At 38.7% G+C, this 27,982-nt stretch overlaps 1 protein-coding gene across 3 annotated transcripts in view; it reads left to right on the top strand.

Moving 5' to 3' along the window:
- Positions 1–27,982, top strand: part of LOC147133163 (roundabout homolog 1-like) — a 72,364-nt gene that overhangs the window by 6,119 nt on the left and 38,263 nt on the right. For 2 of the 3 annotated variants that reach the window (XM_086012626.1, XM_086012625.1), the window contains one exon: positions 20,080–20,406. In XM_086012626.1, the coding sequence (XP_085868752.1) occupies positions 20,080–20,406 (327 nt within the window). Of the gene's footprint in view, positions 1–3,550; positions 3,738–20,079; positions 20,407–27,982 lie in introns of those variants that run through there. The other variant, XM_086012627.1, reaches the window with a different exon arrangement.

Here is a 27,982-nt window from a genome sequence, read left to right as displayed (position 1 = left end):
GCTGGTGCACAACCTTCACATAAGGACATGTTACCATACTTAAGTGCTGCCTCTGAAGCGGAACAAGGATGAACACATTGACTTGGGAATTGCTTTAGATTTTCTGATAACACATTGTTGCACTTCACACACTGATGTTGAGTTTATATATATTTCTTGCCTCACATAGATTTTTCAATAATCAAAAAAAAAAAAAGGCAAGTATGTAACAATGAGTCAGAGTGACGATGTCATTCATTTCCTGGTGTATGCCTTACAAACAGATAAATACAGAAGAAACAGTGATGTAATCACCCAAAAACCTCAACTGGAACTTGCAGCTGACCAAGACAGCAGCTATGGGTACAAAGGTACAGTACAGCACAGGCTATTTAGTATTGATTACGTTTGGGTCTGTACGTAATAAAATTCCACATCATCCATGTCATATTGACTGTATTTTATTGCATCTTCTTTAATTCTCTTGCTATATTCATTTAGTGTTGCTCCAGGTTGCTGAGGGATTCAATCGCCCCAATTTCCAGGAATGGGACTTTGTTTTCATGTGCTGACAGACAATAATACCACTTAATAACAGTTTAGCAGCTGGACACATCCAGTGTTATGTCTAAAGCCAACAAAGGCCCCCCATTGTGCCAAGAGAAAAGCATTTGCACAACAATGGTACCACAAAATATGCCAGTTTTTGATATTATTCTCCTGATTATTTGAACTTTGCAAAATAGATTTTGTATTTACAAGAAATTCAAACTAAAAGAAGAAAATACACAAGTTGTCTGAGACATTATGAAGGAGTATTTGAATTGTTTTGCAAGAAAACGGTGAGATGGCACGCACAAAACTAATGATGTCATGTAATCATACTAACTACCATGAAGTTGGGTTGAAAGAAGAAAACAAAACCAGACATAAAACATGGTTAGCTAAAAATCCAAATGTACAGTTGATCCTTGGCACTCAATTGGTTTAACGGTTGAACAAATCAGAATATCACCTAAAATGAAGTAGTCCAAATTCAGAAGCTGAATAGTGGTTGTTAAATGCCATTAACAGGTATCCAATTGTTACTTAAAAAAAACCCCAACAGCATCTAAACTGGAGCTTGTACTGGCTAGTTTTCATGGTTGATGAAATAGTGTTGATTTTCTTTTTTTCTCCTCTCAAGATGAAAAACATTTTTTTCAAAACAGTTTTGAGTCTTTATGCCTCAGATACCCCCCAGAAAAAAAAAAATGACAGCGAGACTGTAAGAACTTGAAAGCCTCTTCATTCTTTAAAGAGTGGAATAATACTGGCTACCATACTGCTCATTTAGAGAGAGATGGAGAGAAGAAGAGATGCTGCTATTGCATCAGATTCCCCTGCTGTGATTTGGGTGAGGAATGTGAAGGTTCTCTCTCATTTTCATCAGTGCTTTGTATGACCCTGAGCAACTGCATTGATGTGCACTGACAGATAGGCACAAAAATAAATGAGTGAAGCAAACTGAAAAAGCCAACGAACTGTCACAGATAAGAAATGGGGAGGGCAGAAAAGTTGTCTGAACATGGAAAAAAAAAGCTGTTGGCTAGTGCTCTCGATAAATCACAAAGATCTGCATTCATGAGCTACAGTTGTTTTTTACAAAACAATATTTGTGGAATAATGCACATGGTTTATTCCATAATACAGTATGAGAATATTTGTCTTCTTGGTATTTACTTTGAAGTGATAAATAGGTCCCAGTCCCTGGCACTGTCTGCTCAAAATCTTTGGCATTTCATGTTTTGTGTTGCCATGAAGACAGGCATGTCTTTGTGTCTCAATATTTTCACCATCTGTTCTTTGAAAATATTCAACTGCTTTGAAATGTGAACAATGGTGTAAATATTTGTCAGAATTCACAAGACCTTCTTTTGGTGCGACACCTGTTGTTGAGGAGACATGGGCACAAAGATGCACTCTTGTTATTTGTGCCAGGGTTGATCTATTCTTGTCAGTGTTGTGGAATGACACAAATTACAGAGTTGTTGCATGTCTCCAATGTAAACATACCAGAAAGCCATGCTGTATTACCCTCTCTATAGTTACTGTAGTCAGGGTACACCATTCAATGAAGAGCAGATATTGTAGTGGGTGAATAGGTACTGTTGTGGATCTAAAATAAAATGGCACAATTGCAATATGCACACACATCCAATAAATAAATACATAAATAAGAACATTGTCAGAATAAAAAAACAAATCTAATTTCATGTTGTGCTACCATGTAGTGTTCTTAGTGTTAAATAAGGGTCTATCAATTTAACATAACGAGAATGCAGAAAGGCCCTGTATTTATAAGATTCAATTAATTTCACTGGAGAATTAAACAAACATATACACTTACTACTAATACTTAGAGATTTACCCTTTCAGCTTTAAAGATAATCCACGACCAGTTACATTCATCATATCTAGTATTGGTTTGCAAAAATCTCAACGTTTCTCGAATACAGCCATGTTGCACACTCGTTTGCCTAACCAAGAACATCTTTTCAAAATGCCCTATTAGAACCATAAAAGACTAGCACTGAGCCCCTTCACCCTCTAGGGGGAGTGCTTACATTTTCACAATAACAGATTCTTAGAGCTTGCTGGACTATGGCTCTGACTATAGTTACAGGGGAAAATAACTTTTCTCATTTAAAAATGCACTTTTTTTTAATTCATTTAAACCAGTGTGAAGTATTAGTCAACATGTGTCATTTCGAGGCACGATATGCAGCATTACAACTGTAATGCAATTCGAATCATATCTAATTTCCCCAATGGCACGCTGAGAGGTCAGTGGGTGAGAACGTGAATCGATTTTTGGTCATCTTGAGAAACACAATGCTGCTGCAGAGTGGCTCATTATTATGACCCCTTTTCCCTATACAGAAAAGCCAGAGTTGGTCCGCAGCTTTGGGAAAAAAAAGACCACTGCTAAATGACTACTTTCTCTAAAACGAAAATACTGCACAAATAATGTCAATTGTCATCATTGTTTAGTCTAAAGTTTAGAGCATTAATGAAAATGTGCATGCTTTAAGAACATTGATTGATAACAGTTATAATGCGCGCTTTTTGCCATTCATTTATGAATTATTAGCATTTTTTAAGTCGTACAAGAGAGGAACCTAATCCTTAGAGTGTAATCTCTTGTCCTGAGCAGCACTAAAATCAGAGCCCACGTCTCCTCGTGCGCGCACTGACTACGCAGACGCACAGCACCTCATCCAACCTACGCCGCTTCCACTTTCGCAGCAGTCTCGCGTGGGCTTCACATTCAAACCGCGCTAAAAAGTGCTTGCAACAACATTTCAATTAGATCATCGCCTCTTTGAGCGAAATGACAACTGGACTCAGGCGATGGATGCAGTCAAAACTTCTTGTCGTCTTTCGAAGGTGAGGAGTTAGACTGGAGTGGAGAAAGCCAATTTTGTCTCGAGTGGGATACTTCTTCGAAAATTCATCTGAACTTTAAGCGGGCATCTCTCTGTGAGAAGTGGCTCTGAGGCTCCTTATCGAGTTTTTTTTTTTTTTTTTTTTTTACACAAAACGACCCATCTTGACAGCAACTCGGCCAGAGAAATTGGGATTTAGATGAACTGCACCACAATACGCCTTCAAAGTCTGGATTACTCCGACTCTCCGACTGCTGCTCCTTTGAATGATGCCTGCTGCCTGTTTCACGGGGATTTACTGGCTTTTGGTATTCCTGCATCTCTGTTCAGGTATCTATTTATTGCACGCATTTTTGTGACGTTTAGCTTTGTTAGGCAGTGTGAGGATGGCAAGGGGCTGATGCATGTTGAAAATGTAGCTGTTTTAATATATATATATATATATATATATATATATATATATATATATATATATATATATATATATATATATATATATATATATATATATATATATCACCTCAGAGACAAGTAATTGCACCGCTCAAGGTGGAAGGTTCAGGTTCAGATGTGAGTTGTATAGCATTGTAGCCAGCGTTCATTTTTGGGTTCACTTTTCTGTGTGACCACAGAGGCATCAGTAAGTGCCCTGAAGTGCCCCAAGTATCCATCTACTGTACATATAGGTATCTTTTCCAAGCCGCTTTTAATCAGCTCTTATCTCACCAGGGGAAGTGAATTGCCATAATCGGTGTTGGAATGGGGGAGAAGATTTATGCAAAAGTATGTTTTATGCATAAGAACATTGGCATGTGAGTGACTGCCTACAATCTTCAGCCCTTAGTGGGTGCATGCGGCACAGACACTGCTAATTATTGAGAGAGACTGCTTTGGAACCGTCCCTTAGCACCAGTCAAACCGGTACATGTATGGTATTTTAACTAGATGGGAAATAAGGCCCCTGTGCACTGTCAGTGTTGTTTTGCAGAGTGGGCTCATTATAAGAAATATCTTGAAATCTTCAAGGGTCTATCCTAAATGACACTTAACTATAACAGCAAGGTTAGCTCATTATTTGAGATTGTATTGTGGTTTTTAGTGTTGCATACAGAATGGGTGTGTCACCTTTGTGTGGCATCAAAGATGTAATACACAGTGAAAACGTCACATCGTTGTTGTTAATGAAAATATATTAACTGGATAATTAGTCATAATATTGTAACAGTAGGCTATATGAAACAATATAACAGCAAGGTGATAACTATGTACTGCATTGGCATTAAAACATTGGTACATAACAGTAATGTAACCCGGTGTCTTTCAGTACTTAACAGTTAGAACATATCAAATCAGTGTTGAAATTATTCCAAATTATTATTTGAAAATGTTTTGATAAGGCAACTTATTGACTTATAGAAGTTAATCAAGCTTATGAAATTGTTGTCTTTGTTCTCAAGTGCCACGATTGCCGTTCCATAACTGATATCTGTTATTAGTCTTTCCACTGAAACTGTAAAGTCTGTGGTCAACTACAGGCAAAAATGTATATTGGGGAAAAAAAAAATCACATTTCCTGTTTGCACCTGCCTCACTCAGTCTGCACAGACAAAGACATCTGTCAGTAACATTAGCAGTGGCAGTACATTCATTCATTCACTGTAAATGTCAGATACTGAGTGATGGGTTTATTTAGTGCAGCATTTTTAGGACTGCAGGCATTTATCAGCTTTAGAATAGCTGTGGGTTGATTAGTAATGATTTTATTTGCATACCATTGTAGAATGAAACCAACAAACTTCCAATGCTTGTTTAATGCAGTGTTGGGTTTGGATTGATCTTTTCTGACCACGTTTGTTGTGACGCAAATGTAGCCAGAAATACTAAATGCGGACCTTCTCCACATCAAGCGCTCAAACATAAACACCACGACAACAGATTTCCGGTTTGTTGTCTTTACAATTCCAAACGGACACATTTTGGTCTGACCGCACTGACCACAGACTTTTATGAGCACTCCAGCAGTTCTCTCTACAGTCTAAGTCATTATTGTTCCCTGGTCTGTCTGTTACTCTTGAAAAAGGCCTCTGATCTGTCTTTCAGCAATGTTTGAAGATGTAGTTACTTCAAAATTAAAGAAACTGTTGGCAACAAGCTGGTAATTCTATTGATTTATTCAGCTGAAGATTCCTGACATGAAAGACGTGCCCTACAGGAATGACTCAATAATATTGAGCAAGGAATAAACTAACATTTCGGCTTCTCGTGAGATACTTCTTTGGAAGAAAGCATTTCCAGTATTACAAACACTCACTGATCAACTCCGAACAACCCATTTGTAGAACAGATCACAGATGTTAGGAAACAGCAGTACACTGGTACCTCTACTTGCGAAATTAATTGGTTCTGGAAGAAATTTCTTAAGTAGAACATTTTGTAAGTAGAGACGCGTTTTCCATGTAAATGCCCTAATCCGTTCCAAGCAGCCCAATATTCAGAAATAAATGTTTTATAAAGCATAAAAATGCATGAAAACATGTGACAAATACATGTTACAGTTAGATTACTGCACAATAAATGAGAATTGTGCATAATGTAAAAATCAAAGAATAGAGTAAAGAATAAAAATGATGGTCGTTTACCTTTTAATTTGTGTCCTCATCGCTTTTTGCCCTCTTTGGTTCACGTTCTCTCAGAAGTGGTTTTTGCCTGGCGTTTTGTCAAAAACTGATTTAATAACATGGCGGCTGTCGATACATTACGTTGATATTCTTTGGCAAGATCAACTAACGCATCCCTTTTTCATACTTTTCTATTATCGCTTGCTTTGTTTGTATGGACAAAAAAAACTGATTTTCTCCTTTTTTCTTTTCCTCGTTTCTATTTCACGTAAAACTATTGGAACACCTCATGGCCCTAGGGGCGAATGACGAGGACGCTGCATAGACAAAACGATCACATATATCTATCTACCTGTCTATCTGCACACATAGACAGATACGGTAGAGGTCCCTCTTAGCCAATGGGATGCCAGGAAGATGCTAGGTAATAGCCAATGGCAGAGCAGCTATGAGTATGTTGCGTTCAGGAAACTCTGGAGCTGCGAGTAGCAGCCCATACGGTATTTTTACCTTTTGTATACTGACATTTATTTTCTAAAAAGAGGCGATATTTTCCTGTTGAGGCGTTTCGTAACTTGAAAATTTCGTATGAAGAGACGTTCGTAAATAGAGGTACCACTGTACTATACTTGTCGTAACGTTAAGATAAGTTAAGATAAAACATAACTGCATCATATTGAGAGGTTTCCAATATTTTACCCATCTTATGTAACTAAAGGCAAAATGAAAAGGCAGATACATTTTTCATACTTAATGATCTGACCAGTGAGTGTCATCTCTACTTGAAACTTATTGCTCGCACTAATATTGCACTAAAATGTCACCACTCTATTGTATTGTAGACTTTCATCATAAAACCCCTTACCGTTTAAAAACTGAGCTCTTAAAGATTGAGTTTAAGTATTTCAGTTGTGCTGTAACAGGCCACCTGGAATTACTTTGGGAGTTTAATCTCTGGCTTTATAAAACTGCCACCAGTAATGAATCCCAGATGATACATAACAGTCTAAATGGCCATCATTAAAAACATGCACTTGTGCCCATGTGGCTTTGTCCCGCACATTTTAATTATGCATCCCTAGAGTGATGCTGTTACTCGCCTTGCCATTTTACCTGCTTTGTTTGGATGGTCTGTAAACATTGTTTTTTTTAACCAAGGAGTGATGGTGGAAAATTAATGTGCCATTCTCTGCTTTCCATGTTGACAGCTCTGAACAAGTAGATATTACAATTACCTCCAAAATGGTGTGCACAAAATTGAGCTGCTGTCATTGACCTTTTGAGTTTTTTTTTTAAAATACGAAGCAGCATCTGATTGGATTAGCAGCACTTTCTCACCTAGACTTTTGATCTTTGTACATATCCTATTTTTATCTTATTTCAGAAAATGTCAGACATTTTGGAATCAGTATGTGTTTGGGCCCAGAATAGCAATAGCTCACAAGGCCTAAACAACATGTTTTTTTTCTTCAATTGATGTTGATTGCAGACAGATGGTACTGCTATTAGGCCAGATAATAGCAAGTGGGAAAAGCTATTATTACAGTAGCATTTTTGAATCAGGGCTCTACTCCAACTTTTTGCAACTGGTTGCACTGGTACGCCCAACTATTTTCTTGGGTGTACCCGCACAAAAGTTAGGCACACCCACATTTCCCACTGCATGGCAAAATTGCAGCCTTTTTAGGTAATATTGACTGGTAAATTAACTAGCAATCTGGTTCATTGTCATTAGTGTCTGCCTAAAAATGTCAGTATTTCAGCCTACAAATCTCCACTTGGAACTGGAGAAACAAGAGGTATTGTTTACATGCATTTCAGTGAACAACACGCTCAGTGAAGGGGGAAAATAAAAACTACAGCGACAAATTGTATAGTACGAGAGGTATTAGGGCTGTATAGACCATTAAATAAAGAAGTGGTCTGTACAACTTTTAGCTGCTACAGCACCACAGAGGACAAACTGTTCGAGATATCTGGCTGACTGGAATTGGTAGTAAACAGGTTTGGGTTCACTTAATACTCATCCTTTTTTGGCGAGTGACACTCTCGGCTGCAAGAGGTTGACTGTTGTGCCCCAAAATACTGACAGACACTTGTTACAGAGTGTTGGACCTTGGGTAATGAGGGCGTGATTGGAAGGAGGTAGCTTCCAGTGGCTTCTCCCAAGGTAACAAGACTCCCCGGGGTCGTTCTTGGGTTGACAGTGATGAGCTGAGGCTCCGTTTAATGAGGCCTTTTTTCGCCATGGATGATGGGGCTGATGCGATATCTTTGTACACCAACGAGGTCTCATTTTTGTGCATTAGATGGAATTGTCCCAATCCTTCTGTCCTAATACTGACTTAATAGGCTTCACTGGAAAACTTTAATTTTTCATTGACCCAAATTTATGAAAGGCCTCAAATGAATAGCAATCAATCAATCGACTGTAGTTAGCACCAATATATATTTGTGATATGCATTTACGCACGTAAATGCTTTATTTTAATTGACACTGTCAGAGGGAGTGCCTGCAGTAATTTTTATATTTAGCTACAGGTACATGAGGAATACTTTATTATGATGCAGCTGTATTAACTCACTCACTGGTATTGAATGGCCGGACTGTGAAAAAACAAATAAATACGTCAATGGCAGTGAATGAGTTAATGAGCATAATACGTCTCTGAGTTTATCTGTCAAAACTCTGTTAAATAGTTTTGTAATAGTATCTTATTTAGTTCATCTATTGTGGCTGGTAAATCCATCTGGTCACTTTCAGAGAGGGAAAGAAAGAAATTGAACTGAAATAATGTTAAATGTGGTTGTTATTATCCAAATCATGTTTGAGAGTTTGCAAACCCCAGTGGATATTGCTGCCAGTGTTTGCTTGTGAATGAATATGCATTCATACATCTGTAATGGTGTCAGCCAAAGCTTGTTAGTGAAGTGTGTTTTTGTCTCTTGTGCTGAAATCTGTGAATCATGATTGCACCCCTTGTTTACTCGCCGATTTCCTGCAATGCTTTGTGGAGTCTAAGCACGATTGCCCACCCCTGGGAGAGTAAGGGGGTGGGTGTTGAAGTTCACAGGTCATCACACTTCCACACAGGCATGCACATGCACTCTAAGACACACACATAACTCCTAATTTTGAAGAGGATCGATTACTGCCTGCCATGCTAAGAGTTGCCAGTTCCTAGCCTAAGGGAACCTCCCACACCAGTAGTATCCCATTTGCATCTATCATTTGTCTCTGGAAGAACAGGAAATGCATTTTTGTGTATTTTATGACCTACAGTATGCTATACCTACCATGAAGTATTTCTACATAAACATTCAGAAAAAGTAATTATACATCATTTGAGTTGTGCACTTCACTCATCTCACTTTTTAACCTTTTACCTTGTCACACAAGTGTTTAATGTAATATACAACCTAGAACCACTTTTCCCTTTAATAACACAGCTCATGACTTGTTTGGTTATCTTGGGGTCTCTCTGCTCTGAATGACCATCATCTTAATTCACGTAATATCTGGCACATTATACATGCCCGCCATAATTACAGGCAGCCCTGGTTAAGATGTGTTAAAAACCTTAAAATGAATTCAGTTTTTTTTATTGCAGAAGCATACTCTCAGACTTAAAATTGTAGACATGGTTCACCAGACACAGAATCAAGCTTCCCCCATGGCCATCTCAGTCCCCAGACCTCAACCCCAATCAAAAACCAGTGAAATGAGCTATAAAGGAGAGTGCAAAGAGGAATGGTCGAAGTTGCCGCTTTCTGTATTCTCCCATTTTGTGAAATGTCAAATGTTAAAATTAGGCTACATTTTGAGAAATTTCATTAGTTTAAGTTGTCTGCACACACCTTTTGAAAATAATTATTCACTTTAGACATTTTTTTAATCCTGAAGACTATTTACTTCTGAATGTTTTTATACTTTCAGATTTACGCCTTCTGTGGATAAATCAATGCTTTCATAGCCATGTGTTTTTTATCTACTTAAAGTGACTTCTAAGACCTTCAATATGTGGTTATTCTTCAAACTGAAACAAAATGTTGGACCCCTGTGACCCCGCAACTTGTCTATGTATGATTGAAGAGAATCTGGTGATGATTGAGGTGCTCTTAGAATGTATGCTCTCTCTCTAGGATGTGGGTTTAACAGTCATCGGGTGGATTCATATTTTGAAACGACAGCTTTAAAGGTCATGGAACTAGTATGACCTCAGAGATGCTTCTTGAGGTTACATCTGTGTGTGAGCCATCTCTTCTCCAGTGGGGCATTATATAATCAATACCATCAATATGCTTTGTGGAGAATCTTCCACAGTATTTTCACTTTCACACCCAAATACACCCAAAGAGGACACAGACTCACAAATCATCATTTAAGTTGGCACAAATGATTTGCAAAATAAAAACAAAAAAACAAAACCCTAATGGATCCCGATTGTAAAGAGTTGAGCAGCTCATCTCTCTGCCATCTCTCTTCCATCCCTCTCATCTTTCTCCTTCAATTCGTCTGTCATTACTGACAATGTTCAAAGCCCCATGTGCCAAGATTGCGGCATAAAGAGCCTTTTCCCAACAGAGCGTCACAGAAAGAATAACATTAATGCATTTAATTAGAAGATCTATTATTAGATGGCATTGCTTTGAGTTCACCTATCAACCCACATGCAAGACTGAAATTTTTATTTATGATTTTTTTTCAAATCAAATAACGAACAAAGCTTTAAAAAAAAAAAAAAAAATCCCCTGAAACTGGTAGGCTGTTTTTCAATGAATAAAAAACTGAAGAGCTCTTTTCCAAAATGCTATAAATCTATTTTTGGATCTACCCAGACCTGGTCATTTTGGATACAATGAAACTAGTTTAACTAGAAATTAGTTAAAACTAATTCATTGGTTGGTTTATATTGAACATGTTAAACAATAAGTGACAAATCCCACAACAGTGTTGTAGATTGAGAAATCATTAAAAATAGAGCTACAATTTGTTTGAAATCCAATATACTGCTGCTTTTACAAACTCGTAACCTACTACGAATAAATAAAATGTATACGGAATGGATGTCGGACAATGTCATGGCTAAGGTCCTATTATATACATACATATACATACATATACATACATACATATACATACACACATACATACATACATACATACATACATACATACATACATACGAATATCAACAGGAGGAACACCACCATTACAATCCACATGCAATCTGAATAACCATTTTCAAATAAATAATTTCCCATGATAGTTTGCCAACTCATGTCATCAATCGCCTGTTGATGATATTGATTACACCCTGGAACTGTCAAAATATTCATCATGGTTTGAAGCACATTTTAAACAGGAGTATGTTATGACTTGACACATCACACTGACATGGCAGACAATTGAATCTTTCCTCAAAGACATGCTGAGTGATCTTTAATGAATGCAGATTATTGTAAATTGTTGCACCGTTGTACCACACATTCCTGTCGTTCATGTAATGTTCTGTCTGGTATGACAAATTAAACCATTAAATTCTAACATAAGTAAAAAGTTATAATTAAGATTTAGTGACAAATTGATACCTCATCATTATAGGAGAGATGAAATATCACAATGTGAGACTCATCATGTAATTTACTGCATTCAAAGCAGTCTGTTGCGGTTTGGCAATGTTGAGGACCCAATTGCAGGGAAGCAGAGAGGTGAGGCAAGGGTGCACTCCAAAAATACTTTAATTTCATAAAGCACAAACAAGGTGCGTGGAAACAGAATTGACTTGTACAAGGACTGAGACAGCAAACAACAAATAATGAACCAGCAAGGACAGAAAGAAACCAGGAAATTTATGTCCAAGCAACTGACGAGATGACGAAAAACACCTGGAGACACGAGTGGCTGACGGAGCTGATTGGTTAACACAAGGGACCGGGTTGACGAGCACAGGTGCACACAAACATGAAAAAAAGACACAGAGAAAGCATGACAAAATTAAAATCTAATCAAAACCAAAGATCAACAAGCACAGATTATGACACCGCCTCTTAATCCAAATACACAAAGTAGACAATAATGCGTTATCAATGACTCATTTCATCACTATATGCTATATTTTGATTTTGCGCAAGATGTTAGTACTTGAAGAGCCAAGTATTTTTCAAAGTGGTACTTGGTGTAAAAAGTTTCAAAACAGTCAGCGTCTGCTCTTCACATTGACTCATTTATAGACATTTCAATCAAAAGAACAGAAAGCTGAATATATAGCCAAAAGCCTTCAGTCTGATGTTCAGTCAACTAAGTAGTGTCGAATGGAAAGACAAGCAATTAAAATTTCACATGATTGAAATAAACTGCTTCAGGTTAATGAAGTGGGTAAATTGGAAAAGAAGTGAACCGGGATTGCGTCAATGTCTGGATGAGCAGTGATATATGTGGTTGTTATATTTTGAATTATTGTAATTACCCCTTGTACAGATTTATAAAGTATGAACGCAAAGATTAAAAAGGAAACTTGCGGCAGTCATTAATCTCCTCAACTTTTTGTGCCTGTAGTTTATCTCACCACAGATAAGCTTCACCTCCAATCATCTAAACTACCAGCAGTCATTTCTGTTTTTAGCTGTTTAAAGCCCCTTTCCATCATCTGTTCATTTGGCTATCCAATTAAAATGAAACATGCCTACAGCTTCTAATTAACGCAATTCTTTAGTTACATTTGCGATATTAATGAATCAAATCAGCAACATCAACTGTTACCAACAATTTCAAATTGGAAGCAAGTTTTCTACCGCTTACTCGAGAGTCCCTCGGGATCCATCTGGGAGATGTTGCCAATCTCGGCAAGTTTAGATAATCATTGTGCTTGGGGCGCTTATCACATCACTGCATCAAGGTGATAACTGCTGGCAGGAGGCCATTCACCAGTCAAACAGAGTCTCATTTTAGAATGTAGTCAACACAAAGTAACTGGACTTTGTTTGTATGCTGCATGACCACAAAATCAAAGCCACCAATTGAAACAATTTCAGGACTACAATACACGGCCGCAACCATGGAAATTAATTGAAATGAAGGCAGTGCAATTTACGGTATGTAAATATAACCATAAGACTTTATTCAGAAATCCTATGCAAATAACATGGTCAATCACATTTCATTTGTCCAATTTTTTTTAACAAATCATTTATTTGCCCTGTGCTCGACACGATTGCAGTCACAATCTCATGTTAATGTGTGTTGCTATGGTTAATATGCGAACATGGGCAAGTCTGTCCGTTGGCTGATCTATAGCCCTATATTGTTTTCAGACTCGCATTCCTATTGCATATGTACAATTTTTTCTTTTTTCACTTTTCCCATTTGATTAGCAACTACCGTCTTGCATTCTTTAAATCCGCTATCCCCCCCACTCCCCAATCAATACAGCCAAATAAAACACATTTAAGCACATAAGCATAATATATTCTCCGATTACTGTCTGACCATATAATTTTATCACCCTCTGCAGGCCTTTTTAAGAAGAAGAAAGAGAGTGCTACTAGTAATAGTTTGAAGTTTCATTGGAAGAAATGACTGTGGTCTTTCCTGTAAAAAGAGAGAAAAAAAGGACCTTTTCAATCACAGCATGCGGGGGCAGTGAAAAGAAATCTGTCAAGTATATTGTGGACTATTTGCTCAGTGGAGCTGATTGACACAAGAAGGTTTGTTGTGGAAAAAAGGTCAGGCAATGATGGACTTCCAGCAGCCATTTCTTATCCTTGCTGAACTCTGACATCAGTTTCTGCCGCACTACTTTATTGCTGTGGCAGCATTGCTTCTTCCAACAGGTAATAAGGAGGTTGTGCAGGGTACATTTTTTTTTCCATTCTGTATGCCATTTAAAAATGAAGCTCCTGGCTGAAGGACCGACTGAGTCATGTGGGCAGGATTTTTCACCACAAAGTTAAAACTCATCTCTCTGAATGATTTTTTTTAATTGATTGATCTATCTGTGTTTAAATAAGTCACTTTTAGAAATTATTTAAGAATTGCATAGAAAAATCATGACGTTTTCTAACTGTTTTCCTTCAATGATAAAACATTCACGACATAACTATCTGGCAAAACAAGCGTAGGACATTGGAAGCTTTGCTCTCACAAATGCTGCTGGACACTAACCAGGCACTGGTGAAACTAATCACAAAAGAAAAAGATGGAATAAAATTTTTCCAACACGGATTAACGGACCGCAACGTCCAGATCAAGATCAACAGTCCAGCCCAGCCTTGACATATTTCAGACTCACTGTGCAAAGTCTCTTTCTATTGAGTCATAATGACAATTAGCTCACATCTGGGCTGCTTCTACCAGAGGCTTAATTAAGGCCCAAAATGAATTGAGGTCAACCAGATGTTCACATACGTCACACGGTGACACCATTTAAATCTAATTTAAAAAATATGCAGTATGTATTAATTGGATTTGTTTAGGGAAAAAAGTGTTTAGATGGTGAGGATGGGGAAATGACAAACACATACACACACATTCCAGGTGGTCAAATCACATCATGCACACTATAAAACTAATTCTGGTTTCCACAAATTTGCATTTGGCACCTGTCTAGAACATCCACCCTACCCTTGGGGGGTTCTTATCATCTGCCAGATTGTCAGACTTTCTGTGTTATGTTGCATTATGTAAAAACATACAAAAACCTAATCCATAATGTTTACAATACCTAAGATCGTGTCAGATGGGTGTAATTTTCCACATTTTCAGAAATAATTGTCACATTTCAGAGCAAGTACCCAGATGGATTTGATGTACATCCAAGACTAGATAGTTGACATCACATTGACATTTATGTTTGTGTTACATCAGAGACGTATAGATGGATTTGCTTTGCACAATTGTTGAAAGTTGTCGTATTTTGCACTTGATTTTAAAGTTCAATGTCTACTGTATGTATGCTTCTCACAAAAGTGATGCGATACAGTTGAGTGTTTTCCTAAATAATAACAACAAACAACACCTGGGCCACTTCACTGACCGCTTTCTTCATTCAAGTCTGACTTTTAGCCCTGGTGACTAAAAACCAATGACATAAACAGAGACTGGACTTTCCATTGTACATTTAATGGAGTGAGGAGAAGCGTGTCGGATATGCTGCTGGAATCCCAGCAGTGGGGAACCGTAAGGAGGTTAGCACCCCCTGCATCTTGTTTGTGAATAATGGCAAATGTATTCTAAGTATGGTACTTACTGTATATTGTATGTACAAAATATGCTTGATGCATTTATTCTGTAGTTTAACTATCCTGTTGACCCAGTTGGCTTATGTTTTTATCGCGTACCAGCAGTGTTCTTGTCTGATTCTGCCCTGGGGACTTAATTGCATGTTACCTTCCCAGTGAACATTTAACAGATGGCAACTCCAGTATTTTATTCCGTCCTTTTCCCTTTTAATGACTTTTGTATTAACTCATTCACTGCGAGACATTTTCAGACTCCCTTTTACCCAAATGTTTGAAAAAAAAAAATTTGAAAATCATGTAAATAAGTTCCTGGGATTCAATGGCTGGACTGTGAAAAGACAAGTACATTTGTCCATGGCAGTGAATGAGTTTAATAACACTGCGGAAAAGAAGATGTATTGCAACACTCAATCAATTGTCACAGAAGTGACTCTTACAGCTTAAAGATAATTTACATCTAGAAAATCACTTCTTTCAGGGTGTTATGACTGCATGTTTATTTATTTGAAAATCACTTTTGATATGTTCTGTTTTCAAAAAGATGCAATTGGTGTTTTCAAACATTTTGAAGACTTCATTTGTTAACCATAGTAATGGATACATTAAAACTTTATTGGGAACAATTACCTTCTTTGGCAGTTGTTCAATCTGCAGTATGCCCAGCTCACATATTATTTGTGCTTGCATGTTCACTTGGTTTACTTTCCACTCAACATCTGGCTTTGCAGTACACTAATGGGAGTTGTTATCATGTCCGTGACCTTGACTTTCATCTCCGGGGACGCTTTTATTGGCCATTGTGCTGTTAGAAGTCTGCATGCCAGGGGAGAGAAATATTGATGAACCAAGATTAAAAAGCCCTTCCATGAATGCAATTTTGGGAGGATCAAATGTTACGAAGACGCATGTCTGCAGACGGATCTTCCCACCCACACTGACACTGAAACACATTCCTTCTCTTGGATGTATGTGAATGACAGTGTTTAATTGTTCCACTTAATTGCAGTTTATACAACCTGGGAAAGAATTTCTGGAATTTATTGGTTTCCTCTTGTTTTGCCTCCCAAATTGAAGAGTGGATGTTTGAAGTGGATGTCTCCAAGGTTTGAGTAAAGCAACAAGCTCATGTTAGCACAGTATGTGTTTATTTTCTTTTCCTTTGTTGTACAGTGGGGAAATGCATTTATTAATGCTCATCACAACACAGAACATGACTGTTAAATAGAGTCGAGCTCTGCCCAGAGGCAAGAAAATCTGCCTTGCAGCATCCCTCAGGATCAATATCCATTGTTTGTTTATTCAACACTAAAGCCCAAGTGTAACAACATGTTAAGATTTCTAAAGGATTTGGTGTCGGGGATGACCGGGAGAAGCAGAGCCAGTCCAAGTGCCCTCTGGCTGTGGCTTTCCCTTTATTAATCTTTACAGTGGTGTCAGTCTTCTTAACTGAATCCCTCAAGTAATCCTGAAAGTCTGACCGTGTCAGCTGTCACTCAAACAATGTTTTTAGTTCAAATTTGAAATAGCATGATTTGATTTTTAACTCAACATTATAGCTGAACAATGCTTGTCTGTCCAACTTGCATCCCATTGTTCCCACAAAAGACAATTAAATTACTTCTCCTCAGGCAAAAACATACATTATGTCCTCAACAATAAATGGCTGTTGCATTTATTGCTATTTCCTAAGAATCTTGGAAAAACTGCCTGGGTTTATTGGCTGCCTTGAACTTCTCCAGGGTGGCGTTTGTACTCAAGTTCAGGTAACAATCCCACATATAGCCCCAGGTAGGGATTTATCACTCCAACAACTGAGGCTCTGTTGCATATATTTACTGATCTGTAAGGTTTTAAGTCTCCAGCATTTTTAGAGCTCGCTTCTCACAGAAAAACCACCAGCTGTAAAACACTTAGACTACAAGGTTATTTTGGGGTATTGCCTGCATCCGTGTCAGACACCATGTCTGAAGGGGTAGGCCTTGTGGGATTCTTCCTCCTGAGCTGACAGCTTTTGTGACCTCAATGCAATAACTTCACTTTGGCTTGGATGCAATCGTCAAACTCTTCTTCCATACTGTGTAAATACATGCAGTGTTATTCTCCAAGTTTCACTGGGGTGGGTCCAGCCAAGACCACCGACATGGTAGAAAATTACATTAACATTTGTCCCATGTTATGACCATGATCTCAGTGCTCTGGCATTGTTGGGAATTTCGCTTCCTCCCTACAAACTATTCACCAAGCACACACAAATAAAAAAAGTGACACGTCAAATTGTATATTTTATCATACAATAGTATCCTTTTGACTGTCTCCTCACCTCTTTTCCCACTGTCCAAACTGGTCTTCCTGCTACTCTTCTTTTCTTTCCCCTCCCCAGAACTTCAAGCCAACATTATTGCCTCAGGCATGACTTACAGTAAAAGAAACAACTTGCTGTATTTGGCAGGGCACAGGTGCTACAAATGACCTTCGTTGTAGATGTATGTACTCAATTGTGCATCTGTGTGCATGTTTTTGCATACTGATTTTGCCGCTGGCTGCTGGTCCTTTACAGATAAGGCCTGATCTTGTGAGGCCCCACTTGTGGCGGGCTGATATTGCCTGTCTGTGTAGCAGGAGAGCTTAGGGAGCTGCTAAGACCCACAGGCAGCAGCCCAGCACAATTAAGAACAAGGAAAGAAGCATGTGTGCCGTAAACAGGGACTAGAGACCACATTGGGAGCCTTGTTTATTCCTTTGTTATCGCAGTGCTACGTGGGGGGTGTGTGTCGGGGGCCAGCAAATGTAACAGGTGATACATTGCCAGGGGAACCTAATTTGGATTGGCTTGTCCCATTTGAAAGAAAACAACACTTTTTAATCATCCCTTATTTTGTATTATTTTTGTCAGCTTCATTTGAGCCACATTTGCATTATGAGGCAAAACTACTTTATACTCCATGGCTCAAGATGACATTTTCAAAAGTTCTAAAAAAATGCATTGTCATTAGTATGCATCCTTCCAGCAAGGCTTACCAGACCTTTGACAGTAAGATATGAACTGCTATGCCAAAACAAAGCGAAACAACCAGGTTAATGGAGCACCTCAATTACATGTACCTCGCAGCAAGATTGATTTAGGTTCATTACTTGCTCTGGGCTTTTTGGTGTAGTCTACATCTTGCTTTAGAGGGATCTCTCGATCTTCCGTCATCTATCTCAAAACAGACTGGATGTGAGGTTAATTTGGGCATATCATTTTCCTGTAGGTATGAAGCAGTTGGCTGCCTCCTAGGCAAGATCGACTATTCAGGTCTAAATGCCCAATTCCTATTCAATCCCACAACAACAAACAAATATGCACAGCATAAACAATATTAAAAACACAAAAGCATTGAGACCGTGCTTTCGTTGCCCTTTTCATTCACTGCACGTGTGTTTAAGCAGACACTCATGTGAACACAGCAGCAAATGGTTGTATTTTCATGACATCGAGCTTACATTGACGAGGCTTGACAGATTGTCCATTATCTTTGCAGTTGCATTGGCAGCTATACGAGTCATATCGGATTTATATCCACATTTGATTTCTGTTCAGAGACTATCCGATGCCTTGGTTTTATGCTTGTTTTTCTAACACTAGCATGACCCATATTCAAACTGGCCCCTTTAGAAGGAAAAAAAAATACTTGCCCCATGTCGTGTAAATTTAGCCGAAGCACCAGCGCTGTCCCTGACAGGTGATAAGTCAAGAGCGCGCCCTGGATCTTGCTCTAAATTAGCTGATCGAATAGTATCTGCAGTTGGTGTGGACAAATTATTTTTTATTATGCTCGTTGTATTCCCTAAAGGGGGAATTCAATTTACATTCTGCTGTATGTTTTGTTTAGTATTTATTATATTTATTTAAACAAAGAGTTGAGTAATTATCATTTTCAGATTTTCTTCACCACTCATACTCTATTGTCTTCTGGTTCCATGAGGTGATAGTTCGCACTCTTGACTTTGAATCATGTCGTCTTCAAGATTCCCAGTCATAACACATCTTGCTAATATTTCATTCATAGTTTGGGAAGGGCGGGTTTTCGTTTTGTGTTTTAGGCATTGTTGGAGGATGGGTGGACGAACTGTAGATGTCAAAGTGTTGTGAAGCCATGCAGGGCATCTGAAGGTGATCCTCATTAGGGAGGTTCTGCCTCACAGGAACTCATTGTCACTTGGTGATATTGGCGCGGAGCAGGAGGATTGACATCTTAACAGTGTCTGTCTGTGGATGAAAGGTGATTTTATGGTTCATAGTTCTGGTGGAAGAGTCAGAGTGATTTAATGAAAATCAACCAACCATTCATTCGGCCATCCATTCATTGCTTATAATTTGTGTTCATTGGTTGGGTTTTGAAGATTGACAGACTTACAAATTGCTTGTCTGTAACAGCCTTTAATTCATTAAAAAAACCACACACACACACACAGACAACCTTAGTAATTTCTTTTCGTTGCATCCAGACAAAAATAACCATTCTTTATTCAACCCTAGACATTGTAAGGCAGCCTGAGGATTTGACATTTCAGCATTGTTTATTCATGTCCAATGAATGCCTTGTAGGCTCCATCAGCTGAAACCAAAAGAAAACACCTCAGGAGTGACACAGATTTAGTGGTAATTATAATGTCAAACTAGATTATTGTTAATACTTGCACAACAATAACAACACGCCTTGTCAAACTCTCTCACACCTGCTGCCGTTTTCATTAGCGCGTGATTGTAAAAGTGACTGCAGTGGAGCTCGTGCGCCATTTAATGCTTAACTGAATTGTGGTCTACCCTTTAGGGTCTCGTCTTCGCCAAGAGGACTCTCCTCCCCGCATCGTTGAGCATCCCTCGGACCTGATTGTGTCCAAGGGGGAACCGGCCACTCTCAACTGTAAGGCAGAGGGCCGTCCACCACCCACGGTCGAGTGGTACAAGGACGGGGAGCGTGTTGAGACCGACCGGGACAACCCTCGCTCGCACCGCATGCTCCTGCCTAGCGGGTCGCTCTTCTTCCTACGCATTGTCCACGGACGGAGGAGCAAGCCTGACGATGGCAGCTACGTGTGCGTGGCCCGCAACTATCTGGGCCAGGCGGTCAGTCACAATGCATCGCTGGAAGTAGCCAGTAAGTTCCTTTTTTACAGCACATTGGTCTTAGGATCTTCACCAGCTACAGACTTTAACAAGTTACCCTATTATAGAATACAATATAAAATGTTACATTCATTTTTTTAATGCTGGCTGTATTTTTTCAACCTGGTTGAAAGACACATGCACTGAAGGTGACTTTGTAGAGCTGGGAGGTGGGTGTGCGACGCACCTGTCAGTCGTGTAGCAGCTGTGCATCAGCTTTAGTCTGCAGGTTTTAACAATCCCTGTGTGTGTTCCAAACAGGTGACAGTGTCGACTTGCAGAGTCAAGTGTGTGCTTCCTAAACAGCTTTTCCCTGTTGTATGTCTCAAGCAGGAATCTGCCAGCCAAATGTGTGTATGTGTAGCAGCAGTGACGGAATGAAGCCGAGCAGCAAGCAGGCAAAGGGAAAAATCTTTTATGACTCTAAGAAAGGGTAAAGTCAAATGATGTGTGAATCTCAAAGGAGCTTAGGCTCTTCATCTCTGGACTCGCTTTTGAAACAACTAAAGCAAAGAATGCAATGAACAAATCAAGACTTGGTGATGAGATTGAACAGCCCTCGCATGCTTGAAAGCATCTCATTCTATACTGTGCATCCCCCTGATCTTCTCAGCCGTGTCAGCTCTAATCATGCTTTGTCTCCGGGGCAAATATTCCACCAAGGTTTGAGAATAATAATACCGGTCTAGTATCCGTTTCCCCTTTTGAATTATAATGAAAGAGAGGGTCAAACGGTATCATGATAATGCTAGATCAGCACTCCATCCCAGAGATGCAAAAGCCCCCAAGGGTGAGAGTTCATTATTTGTGGAGTTCACTAAATTTACTTGCAGCTTCTAAGGCTGAGCTAGAACACAAGTAGGACTTGTTGAAGCTGCCTGGATGAGTTATGTCTCCCTGTCTTAGCCATTTGAGGTCACACAGATTCACGGGTTACCGTGGGACTGGGCAAGTATAACACAAATGCCTTTTAGCAAATTCTGCTGAGTAAAGGAGTTTTAAGAGGAGAATGTGAATCAGTGCAGAATTAAAGAGGGAAACTGACCCCGCTGCGTCCTCTGTCAGTAGACAACTTGCACAATCATTTGTTATTTAGCTATGGCAGTGTTAAATATTTTTGGAGCTCATGTAGAAATCCCTACATTAGATCCCTAATTTCGATTGAATCATCTCCATAAGTGTTAAACATTGGTGTTTTGGTTTTCATTGGAATTTATTACATTACAATATCGGCACTATCGTGATATTGTTTTGTTTTATTGAAATTATTTTTGCCCCGATTTTGTCGTCATCATGTCACGACATTAATAGCAGCAAATCTGATTAAAAACCCAGGTTGTTTTCCATTTGTGCGGTTTAATTTGATGCATGTTTTGTGTAGAGACATTTACATGCAACTGCTTACTTGTTTATGTTATTTGTATTTCGTGTTCTTCAGGAACCATACACACAACCAAATTAAACAGAAATTAAACAGATTATTGCTCACATAGACAAAACTATGTTCTAACTTCTAACCGATAGAAAGTCCCATAAATCAGTCATACCAGCAAATATTTTTCAACATCTCTGTCTGCCCGCTTCAGCCGAGCACAGAATTATGAACTACATTGACCATGATACTTTGCGCTGCTGAGCTGAGCCAATAGGAGCGCATCACTGGCAAAGCCTATGTCTGTTGTGAATTGTGAATTATGTTATTATGTACCAAAACAGAATATTGTGATGTTTTTTTTTTTTTTTAATATGAGCTCTTTTTTTTTTTTTTTTACAATATCGCAAGCTTTTATACAGTATCCTGAGCTTTTTATATCTCAACAACCGCACCACAATATCGTGATAATTATCATATTGCGAGGTTCATATCGCGATATTATCGTATCGTGACATTTGGATATAGTGACATCACTACAATATAGTGCATGTGAAGGACCTGGTTAGGCTGAATTATCGACCAGTTAAATGTACATTTTACTCCATACTTGTATTTTTTCTATTTCAAAATGGTGCTATACCATACTGAAAGCCAACCAAACTGCACTTACACATAGCACAGTCATATTTAATTTTTCCTTTTGAAATGTCGTCTTCTGACATCTGGGGATGACGGCTGACAAAAGACTGCGTATGAGTCTGACAGATGTAAAACAACGAGAGCGGCAAGGCAATGACAGAGGCAGACAGGAGCAGACGAGCGAGAGGGTGAAGTGTTGCCTTTCCTTCAAGGCATAGAAAGTGAAACTTGTTTGCAGAAAATTGAGGTGACGTGGTAGAGCTAGTGACAGATGTGGACTGTTCCGATGCCTGAAGCATGACCACAGGCTTGAAATGCTATGCAAAAGTACACAGAACCACACATACAACCACTGAAGGAACCCTCTCTCAAACTGGAATTGAATGAGCAAAGGGGGAAAAGACATATAACTCAGTTCCTAGCCTATAAATGTCACAGAAGACACTCAGCACATTTTTTTCTGCCTACAGAGACCGTAGAGGACCCTGGGAAATGAACATATGTCCTATTGACCTCAGCCACTTGATTCAATCACGGAGCGCTTTATTGAGGTGAAAGCAAAGTCACAGCCTCTGTACTCTAAAGGTTATTGGATAGTAGACCTGTTTTTAGGTTCAGGAAGAGATAGGAATAAATGCTATTCTTAAACTAATTGGACATTGCCATTTGCTAGAAGAAAGTGTGGCTGGTGGCAGGGATGAAGGTCAAGCCACAACTCCACGGTATAATAATGAGCTGCAAGGAAAGACAACCTTGCTATGGATGCACTCTAAGTTAAGAAAGATGCCTCATGAAAGTACTTTCTCTGTGCATGTTTATTTTCAATTTGTAGTCTCTTTTGCGAAAAGCAAGAAGAAGCTTTTCACCCAAACCTCCAAAATCCAATATCAAGTCAGGTGACAGCTCTTAGCTTGATGTTAAAAGGCTTGTGCCCAATCAAATTTAACAATAAGGACTTTCCTTTGTAACAGTAAATAAAATAAATGAGACGAGCCCAAACCAGAATTTTGCAAGATCCATAGGTATGCAATAAAAACATCCAATATTGGAAACATTAACCACATCTCTGTTTGTAACACTTACAACCTAAACATGCTAAATGTCAGGATGCAAGTGTGAAAAAAAAAATCACTTAAAACGTCTTCCTGCTTATTTCCTCATGAATTTTAATGCGCAATTCCTTACACACGGTTGCATTCTAGCTTGCAGACATTCAGAGTGACTGCTGCTCTTTCTGAAGGCTTGCTGGCTCTGTCTGCAGTACTCTACCAATAGAGATAGACGAATATGCTTTTTACAGGGCCGATACCGATTATTAGTAGTCAAGGAGGTCGATAACCGATATTTGGAGCCAATAGTAATTTTCAGTAAAAAGGAAAATATTGGCGTAAAAATCGATAAAAAATAAATAAAACTCCTAACTTTGTTGAAAGGTCATTAGGCATGTTTATTGACATTTTTTTCTGATTTGCATAATGTTGATTTCGTAAATGATTCTTACAAGAAATGTTTGACAATACAGTATACATCTTTGTGATAAAATTCTAACAAAAATGTCTAGGAGTTAGCTCCATGTAGTTTTATACAGTAAATGAAGTTCAAAATGAACAATGTTAAACTTTCACATATCTTTGTTTGGATTTCAACAGGTAGATGCCAAATATCAGCGCCAATAATTGGCCTGCCTGATAGTCGGCCCGGCCGATAATCGGTCTGTCCCTAATTTAGATACTACTCAACTTTCTTGACAAATCATGCAGCGCTTCAGAACAACTCATGTAGGTCATGTTTTCACATCCAAATATTAGACCATTTTTATCTACTTACCTCATTTCCTTTCTGCAATAAAAGATAGATGTGCCCATCTTTCACAACTTCCATCACAAGAGCATGTTCGGAGCATGTTAACTGGAGATTTGCCCATAGGTGTGAATGTGAGTGTGAATGTTCGATAGATGGATGACTATGAAATGTACATTTAACACCTGGTGCTGTGTTGGGAGGCTTCTGACCAAACTGCTGTGCTGCCATGTGCCTGGCTGACTGCTCCCCACTCATCAATGAGCCCCTGAGGAAGGGCTTGTAAATCAAACAGGAACACGCGCCAGGTGTTGCCAGTTCGTTAATGTTGTACAACCTGTGCAGAGCACGAAGGAGAGAGTCACACACAATATCTAGGGCTGAAAAAACACTACCTTTGTGTTTATATTCTTTCTATTATTCATTGAGGGTATTTTGGCCATTGCATTTCTACCTTTCAAAAATTGAACATTTTAAATAATAATTTTGAACCGATGAAAGTGCTAAAACAGCACAAGAGGTGTCAAGTCGGGCCAATGATGAACACCTATGATATAATTCATAAATGCATCCCAATGCAAAACTCAATTTCCTTGTAATTTATTTTTGAACACCCTGAAAGTCGCTTCAAATGAAGGCAGGAGGAAAACATAGTGGTAATTAGGCGAATGCATTAACATGATGGACATGTTCACTGAAGTGAAGACGCTCTGTGAAGTGGATCATGGCTCAGTCAGACTGTGAGTTTGACAGCGTGTGGTGGGACCCCCGGCCCGCCTCCCCCATTTGCTCCTCTTTGATTGGAATCTTTCGGCGGCAATGAGCGAGTGTACGAACGCGGCGGAGAGAGAGGCGGATTCTTCGAGGTCAGGGTTCTCTCTCTTGCCAGCCTCTCCATTAACTAATGACTTCCCACTTCAAATAGCTGTCACCGTCACTGACAACATCCTGCCTGTCGACTCTCTGGATAAATGCAATCAAAGTCCTAAGTCGCCGTCACAGCGTTATCTCTGAGAAAAAAGTCTTTTCCCTCCATATGGATGAAGAGTGATATTGTGTGATTGGCAAATGCACGGCCTTGATCCAAAAACCACTAAGTCAGGAATCCGTATTTATTTCACATTGCTCATGATGGACTGGGGATGCTTGTGAGCCTCATCTTGTTTTTTATCAATGCAATGCGGTATGATCATTCTGCAAATTGCACGCCAGATACATCTGGATTGTGTTTATTGTGTGCAGGTCGTCATCCAAACAATTTTACTTGCTTGATCCACGATAAGTGTTTCCAAGAGCCAGATTTGTGTCATGGTGTCAGGACACATGGGAAGAGTTTGTTTGGACTGGAGCTTAGGGAAAAGAGAGGACTGAGAGCTTCTGACAAGGAACACATGGCTCATGGATGTGCTATATGCAGTTCAAGTAGTACAGCACTGTCTACAGCCTCAGTAGGTTAGTTGGATTTGAGGCTTGTACAAGTATGATACATTTTGCATGATTGAGTCATAAAACATCTTTCTTGCTGTTTGGCATATTTGTGGCTGTTTTATTCTTTGTTTTCTATTTGAGCTCATTTTGGATGATGTCTTCAGCATTGCTTTTTGCTCATATTTGATTCACACATCTGCACGGCAGTATAGCTCAACGTTGAATGCATGTGTGGAAATGCAGTTGCATGAATAATAGGGTTGTGCAATTAATCAAAATTCAATTACAATTATGATTGTTAAACTCCACGATGAGAAAACTGGCATAGACGTAAAAAACGATTATTAATATGCATTTATATCCAACAAACTATTTTTGTTTACAGAGGGAAATCATACTTGAATTTATACATTTGCACCTTTTATGTTTTATAATAACTCATTTTATACATTATGTTTGGTCCAAAAGGAACTTCTTTTGTCGACGTTGAAACATTTTCTATTTTTGGACCAAAAAAATAATGATCGTTTGAGTAATATTGATTTTAATTATTACAAAAAAAAATCGTGCTTAATATTTTTTTTCATAATCAAGCAGCCCTAATGAATAGACTGGCATTCCGTTCTTTTACTTGTGGCATGATTCAATTATGCCATCTGCCAAAAGTGCATGGCATAGTGCCTAACCCATTTTGCAAAAAACAGTGTTGCTGCTTTGACGGGAAAACAAAAAGGTGCCGAGTTGAGGTTTATGTGATCGTAAGACGTGAAGTTTTAACTGGTAATGGTTCCTGCACAGTAGTCCCACATTCACAAAATCCTTTCTCTGTCTTGTTGTAGTTTGTTCATGTCCCCCCACCCCCCGCCACCCCCACTCCCCCAGTTCTTCTCTCTTTGTGCTGCTTATCTTTGGAGAACGAGTCGCTGCCAAGGAGACAGGCATCCCAGAGTAGGAAAAAAGCTGCCTAGTGGTTTCAATCACACAAATGTCTGTCGAAGATAGATTTTAAGAGTGCAATTTTGTGTGTTTCTGTGTGAGCCACATTATCCTTGCTGAAGCCCACTACTCCCTGTGCCAAATTGTGCGCGCAATCATTTGTCATGATTCATGTATTTTTGTGTAATTGTTTGGAGAATAACTGCTTGGCTGGATCCAAAAATCTTCTTTTCCTCCCTACATTGTGTTTGAACGTCAGTACTAGTCAGATTTGTGAGGTTTGATCTGGCGCCAATGCGTGCTGAGTCAGGTTACTCTAAAGTCATATTGTCTCATTTTCTGATTTAGTGTGGCAAACTGTGTTTCCAAGAGGGCCACAAAAATGACACTCTTACTTAGTTTTGGAGGAGTCTCAATCACATAAAATTAGTTTATGAGGAAAACACATCACATTACGCATCCAATATTCCCCTCTACGTTCTTAAATATTGAGGCTTTCAAAATGGTGGAATATCTTACAAATACAGATAAGACTGTGTTCTTCTAATAATTTTGTGATTATGAGTTTAGATTATTATTTTTCATAACATACTGTAGAGTAAATAACCCTGCAAAAGTACAGATTTTTTTTTTTTTTTTTTTTAAACATAAAAGTGTGTCTCCTTTCGGGTCTAATCCAACAACTTCTACTGATAACTGGCTCATGACAGACAGGATGCATACAGCAGCTATAAGAAAGCAGTCTCCCATAATTGAACTTTCCAGGCCCACATTTAATTTTTTTTTTTAACATATGCCGCAGGCAATGTTCGGCAGATTAAAAGCAACAGTCACTGCAGAGAACCTGCTGCCTGAACTTGTGCGTTAAATCAGAGCATATAAAATCTGTGAAGTCTAGTCTGAATTGAGACTCGAGTACATTTTTCCAATTTTAACATTTTCTCTTACCAAAGCACAGCCATAGTGTGCAAGAAAAAATGGCATTTTGTCTGTAATTTTGACTCATAAATAGGTACTACTTTTAAAAATGACATCTAGGACCACTTTTTAAAAAAAACTTATAACGTTAAAATATGCAAGCCCACTGAAAAGGAAATGCAGCTTTCGTTTGTTGACAAATGTCAGCGTGTCAAGATGTAGGGTACTGAAAGTCTGTCAAGAGAACCTCACTTCATTCACAGTGCTGTAATGCTGTTAAAGTAGCATCTCAAAGTAGTTGTGCTTTGGATAGTCACTTTGAAGTAGTTTAAACCTAAATTTGTTCTTAATCTTAATAAACCACCCAAAATACCATCTCTAGGTTTGTCAATCTAAAATAAACATTGGAAAATGATAGAGTTTACTGAAGAGAAGAACAGAAGAGCAGCACAGAGTAGTACAGTATATAAGT

This window comes from Filicampus tigris, chromosome 17, assembly GCF_054856515.1.
Source record: "Filicampus tigris isolate MCC_2025a chromosome 17, RoL_Ftig_1.0, whole genome shotgun sequence".
Taxonomy (NCBI): Eukaryota; Metazoa; Chordata; class Actinopteri; order Syngnathiformes; family Syngnathidae; genus Filicampus; species Filicampus tigris.
This window is presented reverse-complemented; position numbering and strand designations above follow the sequence as displayed.